The sequence below is a fragment of the Oncorhynchus clarkii genome, chromosome 3, assembly GCF_045791955.1.
Source record: "Oncorhynchus clarkii lewisi isolate Uvic-CL-2024 chromosome 3, UVic_Ocla_1.0, whole genome shotgun sequence".
In the NCBI taxonomy this organism is placed as follows: domain Eukaryota; kingdom Metazoa; phylum Chordata; class Actinopteri; order Salmoniformes; family Salmonidae; genus Oncorhynchus; species Oncorhynchus clarkii.
In genome coordinates this window covers 54,520,708-54,548,223 of record NC_092149.1, presented here as the reverse complement: position 1 = coordinate 54,548,223, position 27,516 = coordinate 54,520,708, and the positions used below count along the sequence as shown (strand labels likewise).

General features: G+C 42.0%; 1 protein-coding gene across 2 annotated transcripts; it reads right to left on the bottom strand.

Moving 5' to 3' along the window:
• Positions 1-615: 615 nt before the first annotated feature.
• On the bottom strand, positions 616-26,895 carry LOC139398144 (integrin, alpha 6a). Of its 2 annotated transcripts, XM_071144303.1 has the most exons (26): positions 26,557-26,895; positions 11,674-11,801; positions 11,432-11,511; positions 10,826-11,087; positions 10,366-10,497; positions 9,662-9,875; positions 9,339-9,532; positions 9,158-9,252; positions 8,937-9,064; positions 8,761-8,850; positions 8,583-8,644; positions 8,287-8,456; positions 7,856-7,999; positions 7,571-7,686; positions 7,286-7,445; positions 7,116-7,202; positions 6,932-7,011; positions 6,761-6,838; positions 6,556-6,658; positions 6,261-6,437; positions 6,030-6,125; positions 5,827-5,943; positions 5,621-5,719; positions 5,385-5,510; positions 5,033-5,161; positions 616-2,183 (listed from the first exon to the last, which is right to left on the bottom strand). In XM_071144303.1, the coding sequence occupies exons 1-25, from the start codon at positions 26,736-26,738 to the stop codon at positions 5,060-5,062; spliced, it is 3,222 nt and encodes a 1,073-aa protein (XP_071000404.1). In that variant the 5' UTR covers positions 26,739-26,895; the 3' UTR covers positions 616-2,183; positions 5,033-5,059. The 2 variants fall into 2 exon arrangements, with proteins under 2 accessions (XP_071000404.1, XP_071000402.1); XM_071144301.1 differs by lacking the exon at positions 5,033-5,161 and having other exon boundaries at positions 1,810-2,183; positions 26,557-26,851.
• Positions 26,896-27,516: the final 621 nt, after the last annotated feature.

Here is a 27,516-nt window from a genome sequence, read left to right as displayed (position 1 = left end):
TGTCTAAACCTGTTTTTGCTTTGTCATTACAGGGTATTGTGTAGATCTGGGGGGGTAATCAATTTTGTAAAAAGGCTGTAACACAACAAAATGTGGAAAAGTCAAGGGGTCTGAATACTTTCCGAAGGCACGGTACATGGTCCTCAATGAGGAACTCTCAGCCCCCCACTCTTTTCCCATCAGACAGCGCATGACATTTAGCTCATTACTTTCCAACCACTCTCTCAATGTGTTCTGCCCAGGTCAGCCTAGTGTTAAAGTACACCCCAAGAGTGAGCTTCCTCTTTGGTTCAGGGTCCTTGACATCACACATGGCTCTTTAGTAGACTCACAAGTGCCTGTTTCCTTAGTCTATATACTTTTTAAGCATTTATTTAATCAAAACAAGCACATAAAGAGTTTTGGGCCAGTAGCCGAAATGTCGCTAGTTCCAATCCCAAGCCGACAAGGTAAAAAATAAGTCGACATGCCGTTGAGCAAAGCAGTTAAACCTTATGCTCCAGGGTTGCTGTTGAAAATGGCAGACACTGGCTGTCACCCCATTCTCAGAGGTTGTCTCAGGGAGACTAAAGTATGCAAAAAACACATTTCCCAAAAACAAAACAAAAACTTTGAGCCATTTATTCTCTTTTTATTGCAATTTGTCACAAAACACAGTATTCAAAACATCTGACTAGAGGAATGAATGAAGAGCCAGTGATGAGACTTACATTATTATTATTATTTTAAAAACATGTTTTAGGTAGGCCTAGTACAAAATAGGCATTTTCACACTGCATTGTTCTTAGCCCCAGGCTAGATTGGCCCTGGGCTAGCTTAGTCGGTGTTCACACAAGCATTTGTTAACCCTGAGCTAAGGTGCAGTGTGAAAGCGCCTAATGCTTCTCATTGATCACCATTCCACAGCAATTTCCCTTTGAATAGCATCCGTATCAAATGAAGTCTGTTAGGCCTACAGACAGCATTCATCAAGAAGATCACTTTCCGAAGTCGGCATTTTGGAGGTTTGTATTATGATTCTTATGTCAGGTGGCATCTCAACCTTCAAGACACACATAACAAATACCATTACTGAGTGCCTTCCTTCTTACTCAGGAATGCTCAAATAAAATTAGCAAAACAATAAACTGCATTTTACTGCTTCTTTCGAGCTCCAGTTGTCCCAGCTGCATGTTACTGAAGTATCACCCAGTACAGTATTTGCGTATATGAAATGGCTTTGACAGGGGCACTGTATTGGATAAACAGAGGTTTGGTGGGAGTCAGTTAAATATCTCAAACTCATAACTGACATAACTGTCTTAGAAATATTCATAAAGGTGCTATTATTTTCTAATTCGGGAATTGAGAGGCATTGCATAAACTCTGTACCTGTTTGACTTGTGTAGAAATGACATACCTTTTTTTAATAATCAAGTGCAAAGAATGAGTCCCAATTACAATATTATTCACATAATACCTGTAGCTACTTTTAAGTCTGTGCAGCACTAGAAAATCAGCAGTACCATTTACCCTTACTTATTATACGGAAAAGTAACTTGGGATAAAAAAATGTAAAAGACTTTGGCCAATGCATATCTGTTTTTTTTTTATACAGATAATGACAAAAATAAATATACAGTGTGCTAAAGTATTTAAATATATACAAAACATACAGAATGTTCCAGTCAATTCATTGCAGGGATTATACAATATGGAGACTGGATAAAACTGACTGCAAAAGAACACAGCAGAAAGATTATCTACAGCTAAACATTGGAGATTGAAACTCAATTCATCATGTCATTAAAAAAATGTATCAGTGGCAGATAATGGATTTCAAAGTCCCAATTTCCTTTTTCTACCCAAATGTAAGACTTCTAATTTCCCCAGATGCAACACAGGATAGATTTCCATCTGAGAGTCCTTGGGGAGAATAGAAAACGTTTATTTTGTAGTTTGCTTCCCAAATGCAGTCATTGGATGTTTAGAAAAATAGGAGATTATTGTATCTGACCGTATCCCAACAGTCAAGTGTCTCATGAGTAGCTCTCGTTCTCATTCCAGCTTGTCATCCACTGCTTTTTCTCAAAGGAATCCAGCTTGGCTTTTCCGTCTTTAAACTGACAAGCCTCCTTCTTGATCCGTACGGCATGGTATCTTGGAACGCTGTCATCATGTTTTGAGCGTTTGAAAAATCCACACTGGCAAGAGAAAATATACAGTGGGGCAAAAAAGTATTTAGTCAGCCACCAATTGTGCAAGTTCTCCCACTTAAAAAGATGAGAGAGGCCTGTAATTTTCATCATAGGTACACTTCAACTATGACAGACAAAATGTGGGGAATAAAATACAGAAAATCACATTTTTAATGAATTTATTTGCAAATTATGGTGGAAAATAAGTATTTGGTCAATAACAAAAGTTTATCTCAATACTTTGTTATATACCCTTTGTTGACAATTACAGGTCAAACGTTTTCTGTAAGTCTTCACAAGGTTTTCACACACTGTTGCTGGTATTTTGGCCCATTCCTCCATGCAGATCTCCTCTAGAGCAGTGGTGTTTTGGGGCTGTTGCTGGGCAATACGGACTTTCAACTCCCTCCAAAGATTTTCTATGGGGTTGAGATCTGGAGACTGGCTAGGCCACTCCAGGACCTTGAAATGCTTCTTATGAAGCCACTCCTCCATTGCCCGGGCGGTGTGTTTAGGATCATTGTCATGCTGAAAGACCCAGCCACGTTTCGTCTTCAATGCCCTTGCTGATGGAAGGAGGTTTTCACTCAAAATCTCACGATACATGGCCCCATTCATTCTTTCCTTTACACGGATTAGTCGTCCTGGTCCCTTTGCAGAAAAACAGCCCCAAAGCATGATGTTTCCACCCCCATGCTTCACAGTAGGTATGGTGTTCTTTGGATGCAATTCAGCATTCTTTGTCCTCCAAACACGACGAGTTGAGTTTTTACCAAAAAGTTATATTTTGGTTTCATCTGACCATATGACATTCTCCCAATCTTCTTCTGGATCATCCAAATGCTCTCTAGCAAACTTTAGACGGGCCTGGACATGTACTGGCTTAAGCAGGATTTGAGTCCCTGGCGGCGTAGTGTGTTACTGATGGTAGGCTTTGTTACTTTGGTCCCAGCTCTCTGCAGGTCATCTGAGATTTTTCCATCTGAGATTTTTGCTCACCGTTCTTGTGATCATTTTGACCCCACGGGGTGAGATCTTGCGTGGAGCCCCAGATCGAGGGAGATTATCAGTGGTCTTGTATGTCTTCCATTTCTTAATAATTGCTCCCACAGTTGATTTCTTCAAACCAAGCTGCTTACCTATTGCAGATTCAGTCTTCCCAGCCTGGTGCAGGTCTACAATTTTGTTTCTGGTGTCCTTTGACAGCTCTTTGGTCTTGGCCATAGTGGAGTTTGGAGTGTGACTGTTTGAGGCTGTGGACAGGTGTCTTTTATACTGATAACAAGTTCAAACAGGTGCCATTAATACAGGTAACGAGTGGAGGACAGAGGAGCCTCTTAAATAAGAAGTTACAGGTCTGTGAGAGCCAGAAATATTGCTTGTTTGTAGGTGACCAAATACTTATTTTCCACCATAATTTGCAAATAAATTCATTAAAAATCCTACAATGTGATTTTCTGGATTTGTTTTCTCATTTTGTCTGTCATAGTTGAAGTGTACCTATGATGAAAATTACAGGCCTCTCTCATCTTTTTAAGTGGGAGAACTTGCACAATTGGTGGCTGACTAAATACTTTTTTGCCCCACTGTACATTATTATAAATGAGACTTGTATCAACCTGCACATATAAATACAACACTTATAAAATATAATGCTCAAGCAAATCAGAGGCAATGCAAAGAGAGTGATTTGTGAGAGAGCATGCTTCCCTTGGAAAGAGTAATATTCAAAATAGCATTTCCAAACAGCCAGGCGGGCAAAGCAGAAACCTAGAAAAATAAAGAAGCTGGGATAAAAAGTTTAATAGGTTTGAAAATTAAGGGAAATTGAATATCTGCTCATTCGGGGGAAAAAACTTTAAATGCTGACCAAATTCAAACACACAGATACTGTATCTGAATAGTGCATACTCTTTGCACATATTCAAATTAGATCGATTCCAATGACCAGATATAGTACACTCCCATACGTATTTATTTGGACAGTGAAGCTAAAACTTTTAATTTGGTGTCACACTCCATCATTATGGTTTTGAGATCAAATGTTTTATATGAGGTGACAGTACAGATTTTCCCCTTTTTTTTAGGGTGTTTTCATTCATATCTGTTTTACAGTTTAGAAATAAAATCCCTTTATGTATCTAGTCCCCCCCATTTGTAGGTATCATAAGTATTTTGACAAATTCACTTATTGTGTATTCAATTTAGTCAAAAGTTTTAGTGAGAAAGTTACAGAGGCATAAATATCATGCTTTTTTTGGGGGGGGGGGGGGGGGGTGTATGATATTTATGCCTCTAACTTTCTCACCAAATTGTTTTGGGGGCATGATCTTTGTGCATCTGTAACTTTCTCACTCATCATTATTCACGATTCATTCATGATTATCCGTAATCATGGTGGCGTTCAAATTAATGTAGAGGTGTTCAGAAACATACTCTATTCTTATTGACAATAAACGTGACTCCAAAATGATATAATGCATTATTTACCATTAATTTCTATTGGGCACAACATAATCCGAAACACAGCCAAAACAAACTGCAAATGCATCCAACAAGTTTGTAGAGTCACAAGCTTGGTATAGTCATTGCGTGCTAGGAATATGGGACCAAATACTAAACTTTTGACTACTTAATATATAATAAGCGAATTTGTCCAATACTTATGACACCTTCAAATGGGGGGGGACTAGATACAAAGTGCATTCACTTAGGGAGTATGGGAGTGTGTCCATTCAAATATTTTCACACGAGACGTTCGGAAGTAGCTTCGGAAGTAAGCATTTCCTTTAAAGCCAAAGTGAGTTAGTCTTTGTTAAGCCCACACTCCATGCTGACTGCAATGTCCATTTTACCCCAGGTCTGAGTGCAGAGATCAGGCACTATGCCTCAGTAGTGAGTTCCTCTTTGTCAGAGGGCTGAACATGGATCTGTGCCTTGTGATACGCTGCATCATACTGTGGGGCTCTCTTGAAGAAACCACACTTAAGGAGAGCAAGGGTGATGAGAATCAATATGAGAATGGAAATATACTGTAACACCGCAAGTGTGAATAAAATCAATTTTATCAGAAAGATACGTTCTAATCACTGTATGTTATGATTACCACCTGAATGAATAATGATTCACTGTTACATGCGTCTACTAATAGCAGAGTACAACACAGTGAATATATTAGTAAATGTGTTGCAGCTAGACTGTCCTTACCTTCCAGAGTAGAAACACTAGCAACGCCAACATCAGAATACCAGCCAGGACAGCCACGAGGATGATCCACCATGGGACTCCACCAAACTGGGCTACTGCCTTCTCCGGAAACACTGTGACTCTCACCTGATTGGGCACAAGAAGAAACCGTATGTTTATTTTGATTTGTTACATAGAAACTCTTAGTTGTATTGATCAGTGAAGGAGTCATTGTGTGAGTGGACTGTGCAACTCACCTGAGTCTCAGCATTCCTGAGGACCATATTCTTTGCAGGAGCATCAAGGCTGATGGAAGCTTTCACAATTATATCAAGATAGTTCAAAGACGCGTAATTCTGTTTCAAAATAAAGGTTTTCAATGTTAGAGAATGTCCGAATCAATCGTATCGGCTATTTAGGACTATTTTGAAAAGCAAATAGCAACAGACATGTTGTTTCTCACCTCAAGGAAGGTAGCATTCCACAGACGGGACCTTAGAGAAATCACTGCACTACTGTCCAAGCCCAGTAGAGGGCACTTGATCACCACACATCTAGAGTCATAGCCATTGCCACACATCTGAGAGGAAAATACTTTTTGTCAGACAACCTAGCTGTCATTATTGATAAAAAAAAGTGTTTAAATGCAAATGAAAGTGTGTTTACCAAAATCTTGTGCTTTCTTTGGTCTGATACCAAAGAGATTTTGCCTCCAGATGTTTTGCCTCCAGCTTCACGCTTTTTCCTAGATGTGCTAGACTCCTAAAAAAAAAAAACATCACAAGTTAGTATTTCAAACTAGAATTTAATTAAGTGTTTTAAAACCTCATCTCTGGACATTTTTTGCTTCTACAAAAATGCATAGAGTACAGTGAAACTGCATTTGGAAAGTATTACCTGAATGTGTTTGAGAGAGTTGATCTCAGTTTCTGGGGAGCAGGGGATCTCTTCCAGGCCAGTGGTGCTGATCTTAACCAGATATAACAGCCACTTCCCATCCACATTCTCTTTGGGCCACTGAATGTTCAACGAGGCTGTGCCAAAGGACTTCAACGGCTTACCCAAATTGATTATCTGGAGGTATTAACATTTTCAACATCACAGTCCTCAGATCAGTCCTCATCACAGTCCTCTAACCTCAGATCAAGTTATATTGAGAAACTCAGTGAGATAAGCAGACAACGATAATTACCCTAAATTCATAATCGATCAAACTGCCGATCTCCTCTTCTGTCTTGATGGCACTCTCTCCTTGCACATCGCCCCCAAAATACACCTGGGAAGGTCTCGCAACTCTGTTGATAAACAAACCACATGTTAGAGGACCACATTGCTCACAATAGCTTTCAAAACTAATTGATGCAGTAGTCAAAAAGTGTCAATGTTTGAATACTTACCCTGCAACAGAAAGTAACATCTCAATCACTACTTTTGCCCTTGCTTTCAGACTGCCCGTTCTTTCCTGTGTACTGGTCCTGAAAGAAGAGAAATGACACAAAAAAAGTGTTTTACAAGGCCACCAAGTCAGTCATCAGTCACGTTTGTGCGAAAACTATAGTGCTACTTACGTTTGAAGCTCAAGGTCAATGTCGATTTCGGTGGTATTGAGAGAGATACCAGCAGTGCTCAAGATTATGTAGAAAGTAACCTGGAAACACGTTGCATCCAAATATTAAATAACCTTCACCATGAGTGAGCCACACAATGACAGAATAAGAAAAATACTGTAAAGAAAACTGCTTCATAGCCTACCTCTGAATCTCTTTTGAATGGATTCCCCAGTTCACACTCTGTCTGGGAGCCATTCTGATTGGCTAAACAAAGCACCGGTTTATCCCTCTGGAGAACAAGAGCCCATTACAATGTTGTTACTTGACTGATAGCAAATCTATGCTGAAATAATCCAGTGTCCCTCCACTTACCGTGGTTTTCTGAGAGCGAAAGCCGGAGAATGAGAGAGCATTAGGGAACATCCCCACCAGCTTAGCCTCATGGGCATCATCCCCATTTCTGTTCTTCACTGTCACCTCCAGAGCTATGTCCTTCTGATCACTGAGGGAGATCACTGGTAGCCCATTCTGCCTGGATAAAAACAAAAACAAAACATTGCCTTATACCTCTTCCTCAGATTCATGGTTTTCTTTTTCCAAATCTTAGCATGAACATCCCAGAATGTATATGCACTAAGAATGTTTGTTCATACTCACATCTGTAATGGGGGGAATACCTCTTGGTTGGGCTCTTTGGAGCAGAATCTGTACTCCAGTTGTAAATTACTCTGGCAAATATTATCATTTCCACATCCTTCCTTTAAGAAGTTCACCTGTAGTGAAGCACAATACATAAAAAGCGTATTTCTAATGCATCTGACAGTAAGTCCATTCTAAACGTTACTGAATTCCATTCGCCCTGAGACATTCAATGGCATCGTGAAGTATATGCAACAATGGGGACATGGAGATCCTCTCTCAGCTCTGAAGCAGTATGATTACCTCAGTGACGACCTTGCTTGACTGGGAGTTGTCAAGAATAGGCACAAGCTGGGGGAGAGCGTTCTGCCTCTTCTGACGCTTGGTACCCTGGATTCCCACTGACACCTCAATGGGAATACCACGCAGCTTGTCCCTAATGTTATCCTACAGACAGAGAGCACAACCATGATGAGTACACCGTCTCCCTCGCCACATTCTAGGTGTTATTCTAAAATCTCAAGAGGGTTACACGTCAGACAACTATACGCCAGCAGTGACTCTATACGCTGGCTACATTGATGGACACGTTGTAGACCACTTATGAATAGTTATTTGAAAGGTCGATATTAATACATAGATATTTCACTTGTGCATCATTTTCTGTTGGAAATGTTGAGTAAGTGGTTCTTTTTAGTTTTTCACAATTTAGTTGTGCATCAACTCCTCTGTACCTGCAGTCTGATTTTGGTCTTGGTACACGCTCTTTTGTTTTGTCCCCGGAGGTCCAGAAATCCGGTGGACTGGAAGTCCTGGTCGGTGCGAGACTTGTTCAGAAACAGGACCCTAGAGATCAGCCCTTGCTTCCTGCGATCTGCTTCAGCCTCAAATGCATAGCGGATAGCTGTAAGGAAACGTTCCAGGACAACAGTATGTATTATGTAAGGACAAATGGATTCAGTAATTTCGGGACTACGACAAATGATCCCAATTGGGGTGGGGTTACTGGAGAGAGAGAAGCTTTGCTTACTTAGTTTTGGGCTGTAGGATGCAGGGTTTGCTTTATAGGTGAAGCATGCTTCCACGGTCAAACTATAGACAACAAATGGATGTCATTCAATTAAATTAGCAAACAAATGTACAGAAGTATAAAGATGTCAGACATATATTCAAACATGAGTAGTCATCAAATCCCATCAACACCTTACCAGATACTGTTGCCACAGGTTTTCTTTGTGAAGTCAATTTCCTTCGGAGTAATTTTGACATCCTTCTTGATACTAATAATTGGCCTTGCCCTAAAAAAAAAATGTTATGTGTTATCTTGAAATGGATTTGTGAGGTCGAAACTAGACTGCTATAGATAGCCTAACAAGATCATCACCTGTAAACGAGTACTGTATCTGAGAGCGACCCAATGGCTATATCAGGATAGGAATTCTTATCTAAGTCCATGTTCCCAGCCAGAGAATATCCAAATAATCTGATGTTGTTGGGCTTTCCCTCAAGGATCTGAAATGACAAATACAAATAGGATGCAGCAGAGATGTCATTTCACTATGTCAACAAGGATATTCACAACCAATAAAACACTGCAAAACCAACCTGTGCAGGCATGGTGTTGATTCCATTAGCAGAACCATGGTAAATGTACACTTTTCCTGCACCAGCGTCAGCGTAGGGCGCTCCAACAGCAATGTCTGTAAAAGAGAAGCCATTTAGCTATGTGATTTGGTGGAAAAAGCACAGAAAAGGCCAGAAACAAAAACAGATACCAGGTTCCCACCTTGATAGGAGTCCTGATTGATGTCACCGATGTTTTCCACTGCCAGCCCAAACATTGAGTCTTTGGTTCCATTGAGGCGGATTGGGGTGATCTTGGCCCACTTTCCTGCCTGGTTGATGTAGACATAAACAGCTCCTCCAATGTCTCCCTCTTTCATGAAGAACTGAGGGGCTCCCACAACAATATCCTGCCACCTGGGATGCAAAAAAAACAACCATTTCTTTTTAAATGGAATCATAACTTACAATATCCATGTAGGTTTGATTACATTATGTATGGATAAGCCACAACTGGGAAAGTAGAAGTGAACTTGTGCGACATACCCATCTCCATTCAGGTCGACCACAGCTACATCATATCCAAAAGACGATGCCAGTCCAGGCCCTTCTAGAATGTACTCTGGGGAGAGTCTTGCTGACGCTTCATTCTCTTTTCGCAACAGGACCACAGCCCCACAGTGATTGGCTCGTGGTGCTCCAGACACAATAGTTAGGCCATGCCCCTTGGTGATGCTAAAGCCAGAATCAAGGGAAAATCCTGCAACATAAAATAACAGGAATCAAGGTATATCTCTTACACGGTCTATTATACAGATCATGCATATTTCATGGATAAATGAGTGAATTTGGGATGTAAAGAAAAACACAAATAAATATACTAGTCATGTTATCTTGACGCAACCTAGAAAACATATGTTGATGCACACATAATTATACCAGTAATAATAACTGCAGTGCATTCAAGCATTATGTTAAAATAATGACATGCTAAATATTTACACTATAAACCATTCACTAGTTAGCCATCATGGAGATGGAATGGTTAATGTTTTAGGCACCTCGAAGGTCACAAACCTAAGTAAGTATTGGTCGTCACATCTAGAGTTCTCTCAAAGCTGACCTGCAGAGAAGGCGACTTATACACAAACTGATCAGGGTTGGCAGCAGACAAACTGGTCATGAACAGGATACCTAAGCACACAAAACACATGATTCCCACAATCAATGTTCAGACCTACTGTACCCACCTAGGTAGCTGTTAGCAGGCACAGGCACCAGGTCAGGATCCAAGCGGTTCTCATCTCCAACTTCATAAGGTCCGTCATCATAAAATCCCTTTTCCAACAAAGTGTTGTTCTTTTGCTCTACACGTACAATGCCTGGAGTGGTTGAGAGTGAGGGGTGAAGATGTCAATGGAATGCTGCTGGCTTAAATATGACCCGCAAAAAAACAATAATGACACAAGCTAAATGTAACTAGGTGAATTTATTCTACAAGTGAAATAAAAATTCAATTAAAGCACAGTATGGAAATGTCAAATGAAGAATGTTGCAATGCCTTTCTTTACCTCTAGAGGGCAATGTAAGTCACAATTACTACATGGTTCATTCAGCTGACATTCAAATCAAAACATTGAACACCCATTTTCAAAGTAAATAGGTTTGGCAACTACAACTTAAGTTCTTGCCTTATGAACAGACTCCTACCTTTCCAGTTGTAGGCGCCAGGCGCTCCAAACACCACGTAATGGTAGTCCTTGGTGAACGTGGCAGCCAGACCCTGCTGGCATGAGCCAAACCTCTCATGGCCTCTGGCACGTCCCTCACAGAACTTCCAGTTCCCTCCGTCTTCATCAGAGGACGTATCAATAGTGAGGTCCTGACTCAGGACGTAGCAGCGGCCTGTGATGTCACGGGACTCCTGAGCAGTGTCCACAAACAGACGTCTCTGGTAGCGATGAGCACAGGTCTGCAATGACAAGACAGTGGAATCAGGTTCATCTGGAGGCGAGAGAAACGCACACCTGTTTAGGCGAGATGCTGGCTAGCGGAGTAGAACACTTGAAAAAGAAAAAGAGAGCCGCACACTCTAGGAGCTCCGATGCAATAATTGAATAACCTAAATAACCAACGTTTTGACAGACAAGCTGTCTTCATCAGGGTATAATGAAATCAGGTTAACATCCACCAAGTAAGACAGATCCTCAGCTAATGAATACTGTAGATCTAACGCAAAGTTTCACATGTGAGATATACAAAGCAAAATGAACCTGGTCAGGAAACCAACCAGTATATCCTCGGACACTGACTTACCACAATCTTCCCTCCGGGGCCCTGGCTGTTAACTGTCACTCCCATCCACTGGTTCTCCTTGTTCTCAACTCTCACATCCTCTGTGGAAATTCATCAGAAGGAATCAGGATGTTTATTTTATTCTTGCTTTAGAATAATTTATTACAATTACAGTATATTGTGAATAATAAAGCATCGTGTTAATTCATATGTTGTGTAGGAGAGAGAAACAGAGAGAGAAACAGATATGAGTAACACCTCACCTTCATTGTCAAAATCGATGCGATCACAGTCATCGGATTCTGTGGTGATGTCACAACTGTACAGGCCTCCGGTTATGTTGGCTCTCTGGTTGGCCAGAGCTTTGGCTCTTGGTGCTCCAATCAACAGTCTAAGAAAAATCCAATGACTGTATCTTTAAGATATGTATGGTCTGTAGATTAATGTACTGTGACAATAGCAGATGTCAGAGATGTTTGGTAATCCTATACTGCAGCTGTTCTATTCAATAATTCATACTGACCATTTTTAGACATGGGATTAGATGCAGTCAATTTAGTACCCAGGACTGCACTGAATAACATAAACCATGTCAAACTGGCAAACACATGTCCATTACTGTGTGCCTATACAAATTGCCAGACAAACGTCCAGCATTCATAATACTGTCTCAAGCGTTTTAAAATAATTGGGAACATGCCCTTTGAGACACAAATACAAACAATTTGTATATCAACTGGCTGTCAGTCCTCAAAATAATTATTTTGGTGGCTAGGGACAAAAAAAAAGAGATTCTCATGATCTATTTAGTCGGAAGTTTACATACACCTCAGCCAAATACATTTAAAGTCAGTTTTTCACAATTCCTGACATTTAATCATTGTAAAAAAATCCCTGTCTTAGGTCAGTTAAGATCACCACTTTATTTTAAGGATGTGAAATGTCAGAATAATAGTAGAGAGAATGATTTATTTCAGCTTGTATTTCTTTCACCATATTCCCAGTGGGTCAGAAGTTTACATACACTCAATTAGTATTTGGTAGCAGTGCCTTTAAATTGTTTAACTTGGGTCAAACATTTCGGGTAGCCTTCCACAAGTGTCCGACAATAAGTTGGGTGAATTATGGCCCATTCCTCCTGAGCTGGTGTAATTGAGTCAGGTTTGTAGGCCTCCTTGCTTGCACATGCTTTTTCAGTTCTGCCCACAAATGTTCTTTGTGATGGCAACTCAAATACCTTGACTTTGTTGTTCTTAAGCCATTTTGACACAAATTTGGAAGTATGCTTGGGGTCATTGTCCATTTGGAAGACCCATTTGCGACCAAGCTTTAACTTCCTGACTGATGTCTTGAGATGTTGCCTCAATACATCCACATAATTCCCCTGCCTCGTGATGCCATCTATTTTGTGAAGTGCACTAGTCCCTCCTGCAGCAAAGCACCCCCACAACATGATGCTGCCACCCCCGTGCTACACGGTTGGGATGGTGTTCTTCGGCTTGAAAGTATCCCCCTTTTTCCTCCAAACATAACGATGGTCATTATGGCCAAACAGTTCTATTTTTGTTTCATCAGACCAGAAGACATTTCTCCAAAAAGTACGATATTTGTCCCCATATGCAGTTGCAAACCGTAGTCTGGCTTTTTTATGGCAGTTTTGGAGCAGTGGCTTCTTCCTTGCTGAGCGGCCTTTCAGGTTATGTCGATATAGGACTCGTTTCACTGTGGATTTATATACTTTTGTACCTGTTTCCACCAGTATCTTCACAAGGTCCTTTGCTGTTGTTCTGGGATTGATTTGCACTTTTCACACCAAAGTACGTTCCTCTCTAGGAGACAGAACGCGTCTCCTTCCTGAGCGGTATGACAGCTGTGTGGTCCCATGGTGTTTCTACTTAGGTAATATTGTTTGTACAGATGAACGTCGTACCTTCAGTTGTTTGGAAATTGCTCCCAAGGATGAACCAGACTTGTAGAGATCTACATTTTTTTTTATGAGGACTTGACTGATTTCTTTTGATTTCCCCACGATGTCAAGCAAAGAGGCACTGAGTTTGAAGGTAGGCCTTGAAATTCATCCACAGGTACACACCTCCAATTGACTCAAATTATGTCAATTAGCCTATCAGAAGCTTCTAAAGCCCTGACATCATTTTCTGGCATTTTCCAAGTTGTTTAAAGGCACAGTCAACTTAGTGTATGTAGACTTCTGACCCACTGGAATTGTGATACAGTGAATTATAAGTGAAATAATCTGTCTGTAAACAATTGTTGGTAAAATTACTTGTGTCATGCACAAAGTAGACGTCCTAACCGACTTGCCAAAACTATGGTTTATTAACAAGAAATTTGTGGAGTGGTTGAAAAACAAGTTTCAATGACTCCAACCTAAGTGTATGTAAAAGTCTGACTTCAACTGTATGTAGTAGAGTAGACTATTGTGCAATACAATGAGCAATAGGCAGAGCAACAGTAGAGCCGACAATCTAATTTGCAACATATTCAATAATGTGATTGTCCTGTACAACATTAGCTCACTGACAACAACTTCTCCAAATCATCCCCCAGTCCCTCAGAGAATCCTAACAACCGCCGGGGGACAATAGGCCTGTGTGAATACGTCAAAGGCTTGAATAATTTGTAGAGCCATTTACATTTGTATTTACTTATTTAACTGGGCAAGTCAGTTAAGAACAAATTCGGCCTACACCGGCCAAACCCTAACCACGCTGGGCCAATTGTGCGCCGCCCTGTGGGCCTCCCAATCACGGCCGGTTGTGATACAGCCTGGAATCAAACCAGGGTGTGTGTAGGTATGAGATTCAGTGCCTTAGACCGCTGCCCACTCAGGAGCCCATATATTTATGCACAATGCTTTATAAGACCTGTGACTGAATGAGATATTGGAATGAAACATTTCAAGTAATATCTTAGCAGGGCTTTTAGGAATTGGCTGTACTTGCACTTCACTAAATGAAAAAAGTGTTCCTGTTAGACTAACACTATAGAGGGAAACACACAGGCAGCTTGCGCATTGTTGAACAACCACAGTGAGAGAAACACCTCAGCAGGACCACTCTGGGTCACATTTTCCAGCCTGGACAGTGAGTGAGAGCCACAGCCCATACCAGGGAGCACTGAGAAAAACGTGAGCAGAATCATCAATATGAGAACGGCTCACTCTGGGAGAAAATATTGCATAGGCCTATTGCATATTAACTAGAGGAAGTCGTTTTGTAATGCAATTAGGGAAATGTACTACAGTCCATACAGTACAAGTTCTCTGTTCAACTGCTTAGGGACCGATCTAGTGGAGAACACATTTGGGTGATCGTGGACCACAGTGTGAATCCAATGGAAACATTGTAAGAATTTCCTCAAAGGGCGTCAGGGAATCCTCTTCACCCTCTTCCTCCACTCTGCATGATTCCACAGGCTCTTCCGTAAACCCCCTATTGATTCATTGGATAGTGTCATAGACCTCCAATTAACAAACAAGAACTCCCAAGAGGAAGCCTGTTGGGAAAGAGGAAGATAGAAGCCCAAATTCTGTCCCCTCCCTTCTATCAACAGCCAGTGAAATGCAAATAAGAGCTTAGTCAATACAAAGATCGTAACTACAATTTCACAGTGCAGCTGAGCTTCAGTGCAAGGCACAGTTAGAATGTATATAGTTGAGGGCTTTCAGAATCCCAATTTATTTATTGTAATGTTACTCTTGCACATCACACTTTCACTTAACCCTGGAGAAAACAACCCTATACACTTGTAGAAAAAAAGGTTCCAAAAGGTTTCTGCGGCTGACCCCATAGGATAAGTCTTTTTGGTTCCGGGTAGAACCATAGGGTTCTCCTATGGGGACAAGCGAAGAACCATTTTTGGTTCTAGATATAACCTTTTTTCCCCAGAGTATAGAGCTATATTAGGTGGGAAACAACACATCAATGCAGAGATAGTAACACAGAGATAGTAACACAGAGATAGGGATTTGTATCTGCAAGAAAAGGTTTTCAGCATGGCTCCTCAGTGATAGTTGTAGAATTCGGCAAATCACTGAAGAGTAATATTGACATTAACACGCAACACTTCAGCCTTTGCATCCAAAGTCTGGTGCACACATGTAAACAAGCTGCTAATTTCTGATGACTTATGGACAAGCACCTTATCCACCCTGTCATATTGACTACTAAACAGCTTCTGATGTAGATAAACTCATTCGGAATGACAAAGCAATTAGAACCAAAAGGTCAAAACTGCTACTTGGAGCTTCTGAAACTGTCTTCCCTCTGGTCTTCATAGATCTGAATGCCCTAGAGAAGTAATGGGAACACTGTGATGTGATATAAGCTACCGCTAAGCTACCTTCTTCGTAGCGAACTGCCAACAAGTTACATTTGCGGGAAATGAGACATTTTCGGACATACATGGGAAGCCATATCCCTATCCCTGTCAAGAAGTCTAAAAGACAATAGGAAGAGCAAAGAAAGCCAAAACAGAGACCATGTCAAAGCATGGCAGATCAACCAACAGAATGGTTGGTTACAGACTAACAGGAAATGAATAGCGGTGACCAAATTATGGGTGCATCCTTTGTTCACATGTGTGACGCTGCCCCCACCACCACGCACTCACAGTCCCCAGGACCCCTGCAGCTGTTCTAACTGTGTCCGTTTACCCACACCAACACTTGGCACTGGCCTGGAGTTGGCTTGTTATATCAGCCAGGCCATTACAAGAATTAGGCGTGCTGGATTTAAGCAGAGATCCTGCTCAGTGAAAGCTCAGATAGGAACAAAACCCCTGTTAGATCTAGTGAAAAGAGTTCATATACATACTACTGTACAGTGTGATCCAAGAAAAGCCACGATTTCTAGTTGGTTTTGAGTGTCTTGTCTGAGAGAGAACTGCTGCAAGCGGTCTATTGGGTTACATGTGCACAGATGGCCTGGCATGTACAATTCAATGGCCTTTTCTCTGGTTTCACTGTGGAGATATCCTAACCAAATCATCGACGTACATAGCTATTCACAGAGGTATCCAATTCATTGTTTTGAAAAGGATGCATTAACATGTTCAATATATACACTACCTTTCAAAAGTTTGGGGTCACTTAGAATTGTCCTTGTTTTTTTAAAGAAAAGCACCTTTTTTGTCCATTAAAATAACATCAAATCGATCAGAAATACAGTGTAGACATTGTTAATGTTGTAAATGACTATTGTAGCTGTAAAACGGCAGATTTTTAATGGAATATCTACACAAGCGTACAGAGGCCCATTATCAGCAACCATCACTCCTGTGTTCCAATGGCATGTTAGCTAATCTAAGTTTATAATTTTAAAAGGCTAATTGATCACTAGAAAACCATTTTGCAATTATGTTAGCACAGCTGAAAACTGTTCTGCTGATTAAAGAAGCAATAAAACTGGCCTTCTTTAGACTAGTTGAGTATCTGGAGCATCAATCAGCATTTGTGGGTTCGATTACAGACTCAAAATGTCTAGAAACAAAGCACTTTCTTCTGAAACTCGTCAGTCTATTCTTGTTCGGAGAAATGAAGGCTATTCCATGCGAGAAATTGCCAAGAAACTGAAGATCTCGTACAACGCTGTGTACTACTCCCTTCACAGATCAGCGCAAACTCGCTCTAACCAGAATAGAAAGAGGAGTCGGAGGCCCCGGTGCACAACTGAGAAAGAGGATAAGTACATTAGAGTGTCTAGTTTGAGAAACAGACACCTCTCAAGTCCTCAATTGGCAACTTCATTAAATAGTACCCGCAAAACACCAGTCTCAACTAGAAGTCGACCGATTAATTGGCATTGGCCGATTTATTAGGGCCGATTTCAAGTTTTCATAACAATCGGTAAATCAACCTTTTTGGGCGCCGATTATGGCCGATAACATTGCAATCCACGAGGAAACTGCGTGGCAGGCTGACCACCTGTTGCACGAGTGCAACGTCAAAAGGACCTTGTGGCTGCAAGGAGCCAAGGTAAGTTGCTAGCTAGCATTTAACTTATCTTGTAAAAAACAATCAATCTTCACATAATCACTAGTTAACTACACATGGTTGATGATATTACTAGGTTAACTAGCTTGTCCTGAGTTGCATATAATCAATGTGGTGCCTGTTAATTTATCATCGAATCACAGCCTACTTCAACTTTGCCAAACGGGTGATGATTTAACAAAAGCGCATTCCCGAAAAAAGCACAATCTTTGCACAAATGTACCTAACCATAAACACCAATGCCTTTCTTAAAATCAATACACAGAAGTATATATTTATAAACCTGCATATTTAGTTAAAAGAAATTCATGTTAGCAGGCAATATTAACTAGGGAAATTGCGTCACTTCTCTTGCGTTCATTGCACGCAGAGTCAGGGTATATGCAACAGTTTGGGCCGCCTGGCTTGTTTCGAAATAATTTGCCAGACTTTTACATAATCATGACATGACATTGAAGCTTGTGCAATGTAACAGCAATATTTAGACTTAGGGTTGCCACCCATTCAATAAAATATGGAACGCTTCCGTATTTCACTGAAAGAATAAACGTTTTGTTTTAGAAATGATAGTTTCCGGACTTGACCATATTAATGACCTAAGGCTCGTATTTCTGTGTTTATTATATTATAATTAAGTCTATGATTTGATATTTGACAAAGCAGTCTGACTGAGATGCGGTAGGTAGCAGCAGGCTCGTAAGCATTCATTCAAACAGCACTTTACTGTGTATGCCAGCAGCTCTTAGCAATGCTTGATGCACAGCGCTCTTCATGCCAATCAACTCCCGAGATTAGGCTGGCAATACTAAAGTGCCTATAAGAACATCCAATAGTCAAAGATATGAAATACGGGCCTCCCGGGTGGCGCAGTGGTCTAGGGCACTGCATCACAGCGCTAGCTGTGCTACCAGAGACTCTGGTTTCACACCCAGGCTCTGTCGCAGCCGGCCGTGACCGGGAGGTCCGTGGGGCGACACACAATTGGCCTAGGGAGGGTTTGGCCGGTAGGGATATCCTTGTCTCATCGCGCACCAGCGACTCCTGTGGCGGGCCGGGCACAGTGCGTGCTAACCAAGGTCGCCAGGTGCACGGTGTTTCCTCCGACACATGCACGCTGTGTTAAGAAACAATGCGGGTTGGGTTGCGTTTCGGAGGACGCATGGCTTTTGACCTTCGTCTCTCCTGAGCCCGTACGGGAGTCGTAGCGATGAGACAACATAGTAACTACTAACAATTGGATACCACGAAAAAGGGGGTAAAAATTTATTTTTTAAAAAAGATATATGAAATACAAATGGTATAGAGAAATAGTTGATTCGTCAAAATTCCTATAATAACTTCAACCTAAAACTTCTTAACTGGGAATTTTGAACCACCAGCATTCATATTTTCTCATGTTCTGAGCAAGGAGCTTAAACGTTAGCTTTTTTACATGGCACATATTGCACGTTTACTTTCTTCTCCAACACTGTGTTTTTGCATTATTTAAACTAAATTGAACATGTTTCATTATATAAAAGTGTTCATTGTTCATTCGTTATTGTTGTAATTGTCATTATTATACAAATATATATATAATATATATATAAAAACCGTCTGATTAATCGATATCAGATTTTTTTGGTCCTCCAATAATCGGTATTGGTATTGGCATTGAAAAATCATAATCGTACGACCTCTAGTCTCAACATCAACAGTGAAGACGTGACTCCGGGATGCTGGCCTTCTAGGCAGAGTTGCAAAGAAAAAGCCATATCTCAGACTGGCCAATAAAAATACAATATTAAGATGGGCAAAAGAACACAGACACTGGACAGAGGAACTCTGCCTAGAAGGCCAGTATCCCGGAGTTGCTTCTTCACTGTTGACGTTAAGACTGGTGTTTTGCAGGGACTATTTAATGAAGTTGCCAGTTGAGGACTGGACAGTTGAAGAGATCTTCAGTTTCTTGGCAATTTCTCGCATGGAATAGCCTTCATTTCTCAGAACAAGAATAGACTGACGAGTTTCAGAAGAAAGTTCTTTGTTTCTGGTCATTTTGAGTCTGTAATCGAACACACAAATGCTGATTGTCACGTGTGCTCCCTCTCCGACCTCTAGGTCACCAGGCTGCTCATTATGGCGCACACCTGTCACCATCGTTACGCACACCTGCGTGTCATCAGACTCACCTGGACTCCATCACTTCCCTGATTACCTTCCCTATATATGTCACTCCGTTTCCTTCCCCAGTCATCAGTTTACATTTCTGTTTCACGTCTGTGCGTGTTTCTTGTTTTGTATTATTTTGCGTTTATTTATAAAAACACTCACTCCCTGAACTTGCTTCCTGACTTTCAGTGCACATCGTTACACTGATGCTCCAGATACTCATCTTGTCACGTTCTGACCTTAGTTCCTTTGTTTTGTCTTTTGTTTTAGTATTGTCAGGGCGTGAGTTGGGTGGGTTGTCTATGTTAGTTTTTCTATGATTTTCTATTTCTGTGTTTGGCCTGATATGGTTCTCAATCAGAGGCAGCTGTCAATCGTTGTCCCTGATTGAGAACCATATTTAGGTAGCCTGTTTTCCTTTGTGTTTTGTGGGTGGTTATTTTCAGTCTTTGTGTGTCTGCACCAGATAGAACTGTTTCGGTTGTCACTTTGTTGTTATCTATTTTTGAAGTGTTCCGTTTCTTATTAAAAAGATGAACATTAACCACGCCTCGCTTTGGTCCTCTCCTTCTTCCACCTCTGAATGCCGTTACAGAACCACCCACCAAAAAAGGACCAAGCAGCGTGGTAACGGGCAGCAGCAGCAGCAGCGGTCGCAGGACTCCTGGACATGGGAGCGAGATCTGGACTATGGAAGGAGATAGACAGGTGGTCGGTCGACCCAGGGAGAGTGCCGGAGCCCGCCTGGGATTCTCTGGAGCAGTGTGAGGAGGGATACCGGCGAATGGAGTCAGCACGGCGGCGCGGAAGGAAGCCCGAGAGGCAGCCCCAAAAATGTATTGGGGGGGGCACACGCGGAGTGTGGCGAGTTCAGGTAGAAAACCTGCGCCAACCTCCCGTGTTTACCGGAGAGCGAGAGGGACCGGGCAGGCACCGTGTTATGCCGTGAGGCACACGGTGTCCCCGGTGCGTGTGCATAGCCCGGTGCGGTACATCCCAGCTCCTCGTATCGGCCGGGCTAGAGTGGGCATCGAGCCAGGTGCCATGAAGCCGGCTCAGCGCATCTGGTCTCCAGTGTGTCTCCTCGGGCCGGTGTACATGGCACCAGCTCTACGCATGGTGTCCCCGGTTCGCCAGCACAGCCCAGTGCGGGCTATTCCACCTCGCCGCACTGGCCTGGCTACGGGGAGCATTCAACCAGGTAGGATTGGGCAGGTTCGGTGCTCGAGACTCCTGTGCGCCTTCACAGTCCGGTCTATCCGGTGCCACCTCCACGCACCAGCCCTCGGTGGCAGTCCCCCGCACCAGGCTGTCTCTCCGTCTTCTGCCTACAGGTGCTCCCGCCTCTCCAGCGCTGCCTGTCTCCCTCCTGTCCTGAGCTGCCAGAGTCTCCCTCCTGTCCTGAGCTGTCAGAGTCTCCCTCCTGTCCTGAGCTGCCAGAGTCTCCCTCCTGTCCTGAGCTGCCAGAGTCTCCCTCCTGTCCTGAGCTGCCAGAGTCTCCTTCTTGTCCTGAGCTGCCAGAGCCGGCAGTATGTCCTGAGCAGCCAGAGCCGGCAGTCTGTCCTGAGCTGCCAGAGCCGGCAGTCTGTCCTGAGCTGCCAGAGCAGGCAGTCTGTCCTGAGCTGCCAGAGCCGCCAGTCTGTCCTGAGCTGCCAGAGCCGCCAGTCTGTCCTGAGCTGCCAGAGCCGGCAGTCTGTCCTGAGCTGCCAGAGCCGGCAGTCTGTCCTGAGCTGCCAGAGCCGGCAGTCTGTCCTGAGCTGCCAGAGCCGCCAGTCTATCCTGAGCTGCCAGAGCCGCCAGTCTGTCCTGAGCTGCCAGAGCCGCCAGTCTGTCCTGAGCTACCAGAGCCGCCAGTCTGTCCTGAGCCGTCAGTCAGCCAGGAGCTGCCAGAGCCGTCAGTCAGCCAGGAGCTGCCAGAGCCGTCAGTCAGCCAGGAGCTGCCAGAGCCGTCAGTCAGCCAGGAGCTGCCAGAGCCGCCTGTCACGCCGGCGATGCCAGAATCGCCCTTCACTCCTGCGCTGCCGGAGTCTCCCGCCTGTCCGGCGCTGCCGGAATCTCCCGTCCATTCGGGACCCATAGCTAGGGTCCCCAGTCAGAGGTCGGCGGCAAGGGGCGCCGCTCGTAAGAGGCCACGGGGGCGTTTGAGGATGTGGACAAAAGCTGTGGGAAGTGTGGTCCACGTCCCGCGCCAGAGCCGCCACTGCGGACAGACACCCACCCAGACCCTCCCCTATAGGTTTAGGTTTTGCGGACGGAGTCTGCACCTTTGGGGTGGGGGGGGGGGGGGGGGGGGGTACTGTCATGTTCTGACCCTAGTTCCTTTGTTTTGTCTTTTGTTTTAGTGTGGTCAGGGCGTGAGTTTGGTGGGTTGTCTATGTTAGTTTTTCTATAATTTTCTATTTCTGTGTTTGGCCTGATATGGTTCTCAATCAGAGGCAGCTGTGTTGTCCCTGATTGAGAACCATAATAAGGTAGCCTGTTTTCCTTTGTGTTTTGTGGTTGGTTATTTTCAGTCTTTGTGTGTCTGCACCAGATAGAACTGTTTCGGTTGTCACTTTGTTGTTATCTATTTTTGAAGTGTTCCGTTTCTTAATAAAAAGATGAACACTAACCACGCTGCGCTTTGGTCCTCTCCTTCTACCTCTGAATGCCATAAACACATCTAGTCTAAAGAAGGCCAGTTTTATTGTTTCTTTAATCAGCACAACAGTTTTCAGCTGTGCTAACATAATTGCAAAATGGTTTTCTAATGATCAATTAGCCTTTAAAATTATAAACTTGGATTAGCTAACACAACGTGCCATTAGAACACAGAAGTGATGTTTGCTGATAATGGGCCCCTGTACGCCTATGTAGATATTCCATTAAAAAACAGCCGGTTCCAGCTACAATAGTCATTTACAACATTAACAATGTAGACACTGTATTTCTGATCAATTTGATGTTATTGTAATGGACAAAAACAAGGACATTTCTAAGTGACTCCCAAAATTTGAAAGGTATATTGTATATTATTATTTTACTAGGCAAGTCAATTAAGAACAAATCCTTATTTACAATGGCAGCCTACACCAGCCAAACACAGACTGCACTGGGCCAATTGTGCGCCACCCTATGGGACTCCCAATCATGGCCGGTTGTAATAAAGCCTGGATTTCAACCAGGGTGTCTGTAGTGACGCCCTTTGCACTGAAATGCAGTGCCTTAGACCACTGCGCCAGTTGGGAGCCCTAATATACAGTGTCAAATGGAAAAGGGTAGATCTCTACTTATCACTTCCACTCCACAGGAAACTACATAATTAGAAGGAAGGAAAATACTCTAGTGTATCACACTTAAAACGAGGTTGTGCTTTCAATGCAACCATTGGGGAGTTGCAGTGCACAGAGACTGGTGTTGTAGTGCACAGAGACATTGGCAATAAGACCCTGAAGGGCTTGAGGTTGTTTTGAGTTCAAATCAGTTTAACACAATCGGTGCTAGACACCGAAGGTTATCTAACTAGAGAGGAAGGTTAAGTGAGTTAATCACTTTGGTTGAGTTGAGTTCAGACAGTGAGGATATTAGTCTGTTATATAGACACACCCGCTGCTCCAATAAGTATGGCCAGCTCATCATAATAGACTATATGCTCCTTTAAAAAAATTGTTCCAAGCCCCAATGTACTAAAAAGGAAGTGGTCACTCAGTACAAGCAATAGCCAATAAATGAGTTGCTAACATTATTAATTCATTCATGTTCCCAAATAAATGTTGCTGATAATTTGGCCAGATTTGCATTTTCCATTAACGCCACTGACTGTGAATATCAGATGCTCTAGGTGGGGGAAAATATAAATAAGAGTCAATTGTCGATTGGTTTCACAAATATTTGCGTTGACATTTGGTTTTCTGAGCTGTGTAAAGACATAGCGGGTTAATGAGCATCACAGCTGTTAGCCAGGGCTACACATTAACTATCTTTGTGATCAACTCTGCTTTCACTTGGTTTGTTCATTATCTAAGGTCACATGAGGATTTACATTTAAAATCACAGCCAGTTCTTGACTTGGGCAGGAGCTCACCCGAGCTGAGTACCGGTACCTCAAATGTTCTACTGCTTGAGCTCCTGTTCCTAGAATATTACATCAAAAGTATTGTGGAGCTCCTGCACCTAAAGATAAACTGTACCGGCACCCAAAATGAGTACCGGCACCTATTTCAGTTCAAGTAAAGCACTGATTACAGACAAAATGTTTACAAGACACTGTGTTTCCCTTCTGGTCTCAATGACCTAAAACGGATAGGCCTACACATTTTTTTTATGATACTATCTTCTTTGTAACAACCAACCAAGGACAAGAACCCAACAGGGAGGGGAAACTGTCATAAAGGCAAATGGCTCATTTTCCACACGTCTTCTTAGCCTTCATTGGAGTTCTGTAGAAGACAGGAACAGATTTACTAGAATGTTTGTCATTCTCCTAACATTAACTTGACTTTTTGTTTGAATTGTTATTCTTCCGAAATGACATTGCTTCGTAAATCTGATCCCAATGTGTGTGGCTTTTCAAAACACCAAGACTTGAGCTCTTCTATCGTTGTTAATAAATCAGTGGCTCTCTCTCTACCCAACCAAGGAACTCTAGCTTCCCTTTGAAATTGACTGGGACACAGCCAACTGCCAGGCTCCTGAGAAATACCAAGCTTCTGTTTGTCCAACAAATACCATGAAATTCACTATATATTTTAGAGACTGCTGCTTTGGGCCATCAGCAGGCTTCTCTTGAACTTATTTCTTGGACAAGCAGTGAGATACACACACTTGTAAAACATTAACATACAAGTAGGACATTCAACTTTTTTTAACTAGTAATTTACAGCAGCCATTACAGTGAAAATGTGCTTTGAAAATAGCATTAAAAAAAAGTTTTAAAAGTTGTGTTGTTCATCTGTTTCCACTCCCTATCCATTTATGGGCACAAAGGCATGATTCTGTCTAAGATGAGCATTTTAACTGTCTTATTCTAACCTTTATTCAAAGCACTTAACCTCAAGCGTGTTCCCTTTCAAATGACACTATGGTTATGCTTAACTGCATCCTCCTACTGTATATGCTAATTATAATAATTTAACTGTGGGTCCATATTGCTTAACCTAAAAATCTCTGGTGTTGTAGGTGATAAACATGTAGTAAATGTGTTAATAGTGATACCAAGAACTGCCGTACCTGAAGAGGTTCACATTGCATTCCTCAAAGCAGGATCTAAGTGAGGATCTAAGCAAAAGAAGGGCAATCTGAGTGATCTAAGGAATCCTGGCCAAAATGTTGTTATCAGTGCATTGCAGACTGGGCCTTTGCATCTCTAATGTACTGCAGCAAGTGCCCTCTGGCTGCCACCAAATGTGTGCTTGCTTGTTGGAGCTCAGCTAAGCTCACCCTGGCTACAGTATGTGTGTGGATATGACATGCAGCAGAGCCCATCCCCCTGCTCTGTTCTTCTGGTGGGTAGCTGGAACACACACCTGTGAGGCATGGTTTTGTCCCGCACTGGATCAGTGCACTCACCCCTAACTTTCCTGGCACCTCAGGGTTTGCTAAATGAAATGAATCACAGGTTACACACAGATGGTGCCCATCCTATCTATCATTACCATTACTAATAATTATTGAATGTCAGGTATGTCAAAATGTTTTGCTCTTTCGGTAATAAAGCAATGCTGACCATAGTTAAAATACATCTTTATTTGATAAAGTTAGACTTCATGGATTGTTCTTTATCTAAATATATTCAATGTTCATGGCTGCAATGTTTTAAAATGATGCACAGTGCACTGCACACACACAGTGTGTTCTGTCTGGGCCACTGCCCTTAGAACCCTGTCCTAAACCAATAATTCACCCCGACCCATGCCACACTCATCCACTCTCAGTTGGGACAATTACATCAGGTCACCAATCATTCCTCTTTTCAGAGGAATGAATCTAAACTATCAGAGAATGGATTACAAGTGAATAGATAAAACCATGGTTGCACCACTGCAGATGCCTGAGTTGCTATTTAGTAGAATGACAACCATTTGTTATAAACTCGGGTTTATATATAATATAAAGGTAAAATAAATAACCATGTTATGAACTCATTAAACAAGTGCACAAGAATGGAGTTGCTGGCAGATCTATTTGTAAGAATTAAAAACAGCAGAAGTAATGCTGTTGGTTACTTGACACCAAAATTCTTCTGAAATGATAACAGTGATAATATACTTTTCAATAAACATCTGGGTGCGCAATACAGTGTCCCATACTATGAAAAAAAAAACGTATGATATCCCGTGTGTATTCACTTTTTAATGTCCTTACATATTTCCTATTCATATTCAGAGGTCCCCATCTCAACCTCTCATTTGGGGGATAGAGTCACTTTCTTTTGAACAAATGTCATTAACATGCATGATTTCTCCAGTGACAAAGCTCGTTACCTCTGGTTTTCCATTGTTAATTTGTAGCAAGGACCCTGTCAAAGGGCATTCTGAAACACACAATGACTGGACCCACGCACTACTGAATATAAATACTCATTGTGCTTCTAGCCTATTAACACGCATTCAACACGTAGGTCTCCAAAACATAGAGTAAAAAAAATGTTTAAATGTTTCACTTTAAAATATTTTAAAACCATGTACGAATAGAAATAGTTAATTTCTCTCCATAACGAAACAATTGTGGAACGTTGCGTTAATAGGAAACGTTTTTAAATGCACAGTATCGTTTTAAATGCACAATATTCTCCTCCCTTGACAAGAAAACGGTCCCACCGGAATTTGGTCAATGGACCTGCTACCATACATCAAGTGATGAACGCTCCAACTAACGTTACTGTAAAATGGAGACCGTAGACGCACAATAAATAGCCTAACCTACCCACACGAAGTGTAAGCCTAATAAATGTTACATAACTAATTCAACAACAATATCAACAACAACAAAAAACTAAACTTACATTCTCTTATCTGAAGGAATAAGTTGCCGGTGCATGGCTAGAGAGAATCCAAATAAACTGCCCGGTTCCCCGTCTTTCCTCAGGACATTCAAGGTATCCAGGTTGAAGGCTGATATAGGAGTCCATTCTAGCAAACAAAAAAGTGCCACATGAATTGGAAAATATCTTATTGGGAGAACCATTGCGCTAGAAGCAAATGGTACCACTATAGTCCAATGTTGTGCCGCTGTCTCCACGTTCCACTACACCTCGCTCAGGATTCTCTGCTGAATGGTTCTGTTGTTTTCCCGGGGTTATGGATAAAGTTCGTGTAGTACAGCGCCCCTCCCTCCTCTGCTTGGTTGTCACTAGTTAACACATCGACAAAGTCTAAATTGGCTATGGTAAACATTCTTGAAAACAAAAAAAAAATCAGCTTTTTGCTTTTAATTTAAGGTTAGAGTTAGGTTTAGAATTAGCAGTGTGGTTACGATTAGAAGTTAAGGTTAGGGTTATGTTTAAATCACATTTTAAGAAGAGAAATTGTAGAAATAAACGGGGTTTAGCCATTTGTGGCTGTGTTGACTAGTGACACTCCTCTGCTGCCCTCCACCCTTTACTTACGTCACCTTGCAAATCCCCACAACAGTTTTCTGGGGTTTGATTTTATTTAGATTTGCCCTGCAATGGCCATTCAGTAGTCGTCATTCATTCCAGTTTCCATTTAAGGTTTATTAGTGTGTAATTTACCATTATTTTTAGACATTTTTTCCCCTTGACATGGTCAAATAACTATGGAAGCCCATTCCCACCACCAAAAACAATATAAAGTGTAGATACTATCTCAGAATGTCGAGATACTTAAGTCAAAAATTCGACATACTAAATCGAAATTTCGAGATACTAACAAAAAAATGTAGATGCCCCAACACTTTTATTCGGTTAAAAAAATATGGACACAAAAGCAAGTATTGTTGTTTA